The 8,757-nt window shown below is 38.3% G+C and overlaps 1 protein-coding gene across 1 annotated transcript; it reads left to right on the top strand.

The window, feature by feature from the left end:
- The first annotated feature begins 2,159 nt into the window (after positions 1–2,159).
- LOC112145356 (SAM pointed domain-containing Ets transcription factor) lies at positions 2,160–8,318 on the top strand. Its single transcript, XM_024270523.2, has 5 exons — positions 2,160–3,876; positions 6,090–6,287; positions 6,385–6,432; positions 6,573–6,707; positions 7,513–8,318. The coding sequence occupies exons 1-5, from the start codon at positions 3,444–3,446 to the stop codon at positions 7,689–7,691; spliced, it is 993 nt and encodes a 330-aa protein (XP_024126291.1). The 5' UTR covers positions 2,160–3,443; the 3' UTR covers positions 7,692–8,318.
- The last annotated feature ends 439 nt before the right edge of the window (positions 8,319–8,757 follow it).

The raw sequence follows: 8,757 nt of genomic DNA on the forward strand, positions 1-8,757 counted from the left end.
ATGTAATTTATAGAATAACATAATTTTCACACTGAGTGCAACATTTTAGTATTCTTTACTCTAAAATATTTTCTAAAATAATATATTAGTGACTTTAAAAAAAGAAAAGAATGCTTAAACAACAAAACGGCACGTGTATCAAAAGTACATCTGAAACAATCAGGCAAACCTTTATAAATTCAGATTGGATAATCTGAAGAAATGTGTGCTGGGCCTGTTTTCTGTGCTCCTGCTGATGAGAGGGCACACTCCGCTTTACACTCAAACTCTCTAAATTAGAGCTGCGTCAGATCAAAGTTGTCTTGGAGGTTGTTGCTAGCAGCACATCAGAACCTGCTCTGCAACTCCTCAAAACCAAATATAGTGTGTACTGCTGCCAAAAGATATTTTAAAAGTGAGATTTAGCTTTGATTGCAATTGTGACTACCATAAACAGAGGAAAAAACTGAACCAAATAGTACTAAATAGTGCTCTTAAAATCATATTTTCTATTCTCTATTTAGATATTTCAGGAACTTTCTGGAGAGATTTTTACCATCAATTTTGCTTTCTGCTTTAAACTGAAGTGGTAGGTTCAGTTTAAAGAGTCCAAGTCTTTAAAAATCATCTATTTAAATGTCTGAAAAGATGATTCACTGAATGTTTTCTGAAGCCTGATTTCATCAGTTTAGACGATGCATGGCTAAAATACTCTCTGAAATCCCATTGGAATAATGCTGCAGTGCATAAATCTTGTCCCAATGAGATTTGTGCCATCTCATGCTGTTTCACCCACAACAAAGAGGAAAAAAAGTTAACATTTGGGACGAAGAAGAAAATGAAGACCGCAGAAATCACTTTTTCTCTCATCCCAGATCTCAGCATGATCACAACTCTCTAAAAGTTGATGTTTGTTTGTGTCATAAATCTGCAAATATAAGCATTCCAACTGGAACAGACAGGAAGTTAAAGTGCGTTTGGAGGAATATGTTTCTAACCAATAAGAACCATTGATGGGAGTTGTTGTGAAAAAGTTTTTAAAAAGTACTTAAATTGCATTTTTGCATCTTGTTTTTTCCCAGTTAATAATTATTAAGATAAACATTCGTTGAATAATTGCCCATTTTTATTGACAGCTTCAAGTTTAGGTGAGTAGTGGGTAATATTATAAAAAAAACAAACATTATGTGCTAAAAATAAATGCAACATACTTAGATATACTCAGGTGTTGAGATAAAAATGTACTTCCAACATGAAAGACCTACAAAACAACAACAACATTACAGTTTGTATTGTATTCCAGACCCTTTATGTCAATTTCCTTACACATTTATGGATTTATTTCTTAATCTATCCATACTCAAGTGAGTCTGACTCATCCTTCTACCCCCCCTCCCTCCACGTCCCTTCAGTCAAAAGTGACTCTGATCAACAGCAGAGCCTCCGCAGTTGTGCAGTTTCCAAGGACACGGGCCAGATGCCTGTGCACTTAGCAGCAAGAATGAATCTGCTGGTGCTTCCTCACCCCCCACCCCTCCATCACTCACTATCTACAGGAAGCTTAACTTGACATGCACCAATGGGACAAGAAAAAACAAAAATCCCGTGCAAATATGAATGTTCCTTAACAGATAAGAAACTGAAATAGGAGCTGTAGAGGTTTTAAAATAAACAAAGTATCCAGCAAAGTTCCTTGTAAAAACCCAGTAGTCATTTACAATGTGAACAGAGCACCTGCACTTGTCACTTTGGCAGTAAAGAAGCCCTAAGGCTGTAATCAACAGATGCAGAGGTACTTCTTATGAGGACAAGACTTTCTGCAACCACTTTCAGTGGAAGATGCCTTATTAAAGATAGAGGAGATTCTAAAAGTTTTGTTTTAACTTTTCTATTAGCAACAATAACAGGGAAAAGAAAAAAGAGACTTCTCCTGCACACCAATACAAACAGTCACGCCTGACTGTGCACACTCCGTTACCTTCTGAGTCAGACAACAGCCGCAGAGCGCTCTGCTACCCTAACCACAGAGTTCAAACTTCATCTGTGAGCTTTCATCTTTTCAGTTTTTTTTATTTTATTTGAATAAATGCTCCTTTTTTAATTTGCAGACTTGCATGACATAACTCTTTAAATATATGCTTGATTCAATTGATTTTAAGTCGATTGCATGGACTGATCTGCAGAAATTTGAAAAAGTTGCACTGTTTTATGTCGATATAACGTCCAACATAATTTAGTTTTCTTTTATATTTCTCTTACAATATTAGTTGCATATGACAAATACTTACCTAAAGAGACCAAACATGCAGAAAGAAGAGTGGATGCCTGCACGGAGGGACTCCTTCTCCCCATGTCAAAGCCTGACTTTTCTCAGTAAATGGAGCGAGCTCTAATGCCCCTGAAATGAATATCAGCATCTTGACCAAACTCATTTAGAGATCAGTCAGTCTTAATCCCTTTCTCTCCAGGGGAGGGAGTTTGTGTCTTCTTTCTGGTGCCCTCTCTTCCTTTTGGAAGAAGGTAATATGGCTAAATTTGCTTTGCTAATGGGTTTAGTGCAAGCTGTTGCCGAGCAGAAAAGACGCACAGCGGCCACCGCTTTTAGCCTGACCCTTCTTGGACCGAAAGAGGAGTTTACGGGAAGCTCTGAGAAATGAAGATAAATGAAGTCTTTTTGTGTTTTGTGAGTGGATGTGCTGAAAAAAAAAACGTTTTATCCCAGATGTTCTCCTCCTGAGTTAAGCAACTTTTGACCCAGGAGGTGTAATCTATAATTTTGCAACTTTATGTGTTTGTCCTCCAAAAAAAAACCTCATCTAGGTATTTCCTTGAACATGTGCTGTGTGGAAACACACTTCCTTTACAGCTGCTTCATGCACTACCTGATAACCCCTCCTGCGACAGCAGTGTCATTTCCCATATGCCAGCTGTGGCGGGTACACATTAATGGTACCATATCCGAGATTACACTCCTTATGCCCATAAATTTTCTCTCTTGATTGCATGATGATCTTCTGCTTGGAAGGAATCATCCACGAGATGGTCAAGTTGTTGCCCATTTTGTTGTGCATTTTCCTCAAAATCTGACTTGTTTGATTAAAATCTCCAGCTGGCAGTGGAGACGGAGAGCTGCAGAGACGGCACCTTGAAAGTCAAAGCAGGCGGTAGATCTGCTTCAGGTCTTAATACAAGTCAGCTACCCCCAAGCTATGAACCATTCTGGATCACTGACCCTCAAATAAGAGACTCAGTCGAATCCCTTCTGCCACATGCCTCAAGGCTCATTTCCCTGGTCTCTCCACTAGACTACAGGGTTCTTATAAAGTATCCAGCAGCACATTCTCCTCAGTTCTTATTGTCACCTTCTTGGAGAAGTGTTGAACACTTGACAGCTTCAAGTTGTGTATCTAATCATTCATAATAAGAGTGTCCTCTTTGTGGTTCTTCACTCTCAGGTGGACGTTATGTCAAACCTTGTGGGCAGTTTGTCTGAAGGATACGGACCCCGGATCGGGCTGATGGAAAACTCCCTGGCTCTTATGGAGCGAAACAGAAGCAGTGGAGAACAATGGGACATGGGGGAGACCAAACCCAGCGTGGAAGCCTTGGAGCGAGGAGGCCTTTACTTCTCCTGCTTTGACATGCTCTTCACCGAAGATGCTGCGTGGCTGGTCAAACTTTCAGAGGCGTCCCCGACGCTGGCTCTTCCCATGACTCGCATGGAGAGCCGGGAGGAGCCGGAGCAGTGTCCAGTGATCGACAGCCAGGAGCAGGGACTGTCTCCCGAGCTGGAGCGGCAGGTGGAGGAGCGGTCTCTGGAGCAGGTGCAGAGCCTGGTTGTGGGAGAAGTGCTGAAGGACATCGAAACAGCCTGCAAGCTGCTTAACATCACACCAGGTACGCTGGTCGGCACCACACCTGCCACCTCCATTAGTCATTTTCAGGAGCATTATCAACGCATATAACTGACAAAGAAAGAAAAAGTGTTACTCATTGTTTGCAAATAAAGAAATATTGATTCAGAGACTCTTAAGCTACTGGATTTCACAGCTAAAATCAACACATTTCTGTGGACAGCTCCAGCAAGCTGACAGAAGTCCTAAATCATGTATTTGCCTACGTAGAGCTGTGTTTGCCCTGTTTGACTGCTCCAGGATCTGTTTAATCCTGACCTTTTGGAGGAGTTCTCCTGGATTGTGAAAGTGATGGTTCTCCTCTGCCAGCGGGCATGTACACAGTCGTCAGGGCGAGGTCTCCTTTAGAGCAAACAAAGGAAGTTTTTTTTTGCAGGACCTCTGGGATGTTATAAACCCATACAGTTATCTGTGCTTCTTGCTAGAATTACAGTCACAGAAAAGCACCCTCATTTGGTGGCTTCATGGGAGTTTATTATATTGAACAAAATGCAGGGGATTAAAATTTGTAAAAAAAAAAAAAAAAGTTCTGAACACACATGACTAAACCCATTTCAAAATGTTCTTTATCCCTTGTGGGATCTGTTTACTGTCCTTGTTCTACCGGTCAGACATTACCCTGCCTAAGCCTCAAAATGAAGAAACGCCATTGAATTCTAAATTCTAAATCTATTGTGAAACGGCTTGTTACTCATTAATTCAACTCAGTTCTATTCTTTTTTAATAGTTCTATTTTTTACACAATACAAAATGAATATTTTGAATTGGGCTGGGTATTGATAATAATTTCCAGAATTGTTTAGATTAGATTCATCAGAGACTGGATCTATTTGATTCACAATTATTATTATTATTATGATTATTTTAAATTCTTTCAATCTCTTTCATTTCGATTTCATTCAATTTTGAGTTTGCACACTTAGACATATTTGTTTAGAAATACATTAGTAATCTATATATGTTTGAATATATTTATTATAATCTAATACAGTTCACATATTGTTAAGTGTATTTGTGAAATAATGAGATTGTTAATGGCTTACACTGTTAGATGGTTTCTCAAAAATGTTCAGATCAGTGTAAACATTGTTCTGCTTCTCCAGGAGGGAGTTTCAGTTTGGCCACTAGGGGGAGCTCACGCTGTAGCAGTACACTTTTTTTAAAAGAAGAATAAGCAAGGAATGATTTTTAAAAAAGGTGCTTTAAACCAGGAATGGTTACTTTAAAAAATATTTCCTTAAACGAGTTTGGAAAATTCATGCCTGTGAGGACACAAAGATGTTCATTTAGTCAACAATGTAACTATACGACTATCGACCGAGCGTTAGCATTAGTTGTCCGATGGGAAATTCCATTTAACGTTAGCATCAAGCTAGAGGATTTTAGCTTTATGCGCTAGATCAATCTCTATTTTTATGGATTGACTATTGATCTATTAAGCTTAGATCGATTCAAATCGATGAATTGATTTCATCAACCCAGCTCCAACTATGAGACTTTTTTTACTTCAAACAAAAGTCATAACATCTTTCTTTAACACAGCAAAGGTTTATTATTGCTATTATATAAATGTAAAATAATTCGGAATTAATTATATTGAAAAAAAGAAAAAAATGTCAGTAGTCTGGAATTTCTTTTATTTATTTTTTAATCTTTTCGGAAGTGAAATATATATATATATATATATATATATATATATATATATAAACACAACAAAATGATAAAATGCTTTCAATATCAACTATTTAGTGAGAGTTTGTTTGCGGTTATTGAACTTTGTCAAAATGACCCATAAGACCATCATTGTGTGGTAGCGTACAGCCAAGATGTGAACATAAACAAAAATAGAGTTTTTCTAATGATTGAACCCCTTTAAATGATTGAACCCCTTTAGAAAAAGTCACAAAAATTCTAGTAGGAAAAGGAAAGGATTAAGGTTGTGCTTTTCTATCAACGTACTACAGGTTAACTCCTTACAACCAGAGCTCCAGTGTTTATGTTCTTTGATTTAATGCCATTTTTTATAAATGTTAACACAGTTGAAAAGTTACAGTATGTTAAAGATTTTGTGTTTAAGCCTCAGTTGTTAAAGGGTTAAAAAAATTTTTTCTACTGCTACACTTTTTTACTCTCAGGACAACACAATCGTTAACAGTGTTGTGAAGTTGTTTTTTCCTAACTTTATTGACTCCTCAGACCCCATGGAGTGGAACACGGGGAACGTGCAGAAGTGGCTGCTGTGGACCGAACACCTGTACAGACTGCCTCATGCAGGAAAAGCCTTCCAGGAGCTGACGGGGAAGGATCTGTGCGCAATGAGTGAGGAGGAGTTCCGCCAGCGATCCCCACAGTGTGGAGACACGCTCCATGCACACCTGGACATCTGGAAGTCAGGTAAGGGAGGGATGTTGATACATTTGGCACCAACTGGGACAATTTGGCGAATGAGCTTTGCTTTAATTCTAATTGACTGCTTTTATTTTGTCTGAAGCTGCTTGGATGAAAGAGAGATGCTCACTTGGAGACAGCAAAACTACAGGTAAGATTGCTTTGATTTGAATAAAAAGTGTAAAAGGCAATTTTGGCACTTCATTTTCTGCTATTACAATGCACCAGTGAGAGGATAAGCAGGCTTTCTTTCTTTGGAAATGTGTAATTTTTGGTGTTTGTGACTTGCAGGCAGCGAGGAGCTGTGGTCCGAGGCAGATTCGTCCTGTTCAGGTCAACCCATTCATCTGTGGCAGTTCCTCAGAGAGCTCCTGCTCAAACCGCACAACTACGGACGCTGCATCCGCTGGCTCAACAAAGAAAAAGGTACTTAGAGGGAACCTCAGCAGCTCAGCTGAGAGATTTTATTGTAGACGGTTAAAAAGGTAAAACGAGTGAAAAACTGTCGAGTTTAAGAATTTTAAAAACAAAAGGGACAGAGATTTTGGTTAAAGCACAGGTGTCAAACTCCAGGCCTCGAGGGCCGGTGTCCTACATGCTTCCCTACTAGTGTAGTTCACATCTGTCAAATATCATTTTGCTTCATTGTTATTAATGGCCGAATGTTATCTTCCGCTTATTTCTAACTTGTATAATTTTGACAAAATATATATTTTTGGAGAGTAAAAAATTGAAAGTTATTTAAGGTTTACCGGTAAGTTGATTTATTCTGGAATAATATTCCTGCCTGTTTTTATCCATAGTAATGAAGTTACAGTTAGTTTTAGTGTGTTCAATAAATGTTTATTCTAAGGTGTGTTTTGGATTTTGGCCTGCTGTGCGATTAAGTTTGACACCCCTGGTTTAGCTTCTTTTTGGTTAAACACACCTGATTCAGGTAATCAGCAGCAGATAAAGCAAGTTTTCTGAAAAAAAGTTTATAGGTTTATAGATGGACCTTCTAATTTAGAATTTTTTGGAAAGTTTGAGAGATTCTTTCGTGAAATTAGTTTATTTTTTCCAATTCCAAATTGGCTGCAAAATTCACAAACATTATTTACTTATGTAAATAAACAAGTAGATCTAAGTTTCAAATAAAAACTAGATTTTACAGACTGCGTAAAACCTTTTTTTTCTGACTTTTTGTGCACTTGTCTGTGCATGTTTGACGACTCGTTTTGTGTCCTGTCAGGTATTTTTAAAATCGAAGACTCGGCTCATGTGGCCAGACTGTGGGGGCTCAGGAAGAACCGACCCGCCATGAACTATGACAAGCTGAGCCGCTCCATCCGTCAGTACTACAAGAAGGGCATCATCAGAAAGCCTGATGTGTCCCAGAGACTGGTGTACCAGTTTGTCCACCCAGTATGAGGGATGACGGGGAGGGAGGAGGAGCAGGTGGAAACACACTTTAGACCATAGACTTGCCAAGCACTTGATTAATTATCCCCTCCAATGAAAGGTGAGAAGAGACATGCACTGAGCATCCTCAACGTTGCAGTCGGTGCTGAAGAAACGGCTGGCTGCAGCTGCAGCAGCGAGAAGGCCGTTCTGTGTGGGCGCCCTGAGCAGCGCCGAAACACGTGTGGTCCTGCTAATGCATTGAGATTAAACACATTCAAATAAACAAATTGCTTTGTTGTTTGCATAACCTGCCTGTTTTTCTTTTGATGACTCCGCCTATAAAAAATAACAATACTTTTCTGAGGAACACAAACGCCCTGCAGCTTTTGTCGTACGGTTCAACGCCAGCGGGTGAACGGCGTGTTCTTGAACCTCCTTCCACGCTGCAGGATGCAGCTCTCAAAAAGTTCAAACGAGGACATTGAAATGATCACACCCATCTGGGGTGATAACCTGTGCCATCTATATGGACAAAAATTGATGGATTCGTTGATAAAACTGTAAAATATTTTTTTTTCCTGTAAACACTACACAACGTTTGATTTTTTAGTTGTTATTAGAGTTAAATATCCTGTGTGATAAAATAAGCAGTAAAATGACAACAAATATAAATAAATGCTGTTCTTTTTCTTTCATTTTTTGGTTTGATGCAACATAATGATGTTTAAAGTAAATAATACACAAGCAACAAAATTAATAAACTATTATAATATTAATTTCTCTTTTTTCCACATTGTTTTTACCAGTGTATGATTTTTCCCACAAAGTTTTAGCATTCAGACATTACTTTGTGGTACAAACAGTTGTGTAAAAAATAAAAACAGAAAAAAACAAAAATGTAGCTTTTTTGTGCACATTCCCCTTTGAATCAATTCTAATAATGTTGTTCTCTAAGTTAAGTTTTATTTTTGTGCTTTTTTGTGGAAATCATACTTCCTGTCAAAGTCATTCAGAACTCAAATTGTGGTTGTAAAATAAACTATTTTATCATCATTATAGTTAAGTCTCTCTTTTTTTTTTTTTTTTTTTTTTT

This window comes from Oryzias melastigma, linkage group LG5, assembly GCF_002922805.2.
Source record: "Oryzias melastigma strain HK-1 linkage group LG5, ASM292280v2, whole genome shotgun sequence".
Lineage (NCBI taxonomy): Eukaryota > Metazoa > Chordata > Actinopteri > Beloniformes > Adrianichthyidae > Oryzias > Oryzias melastigma.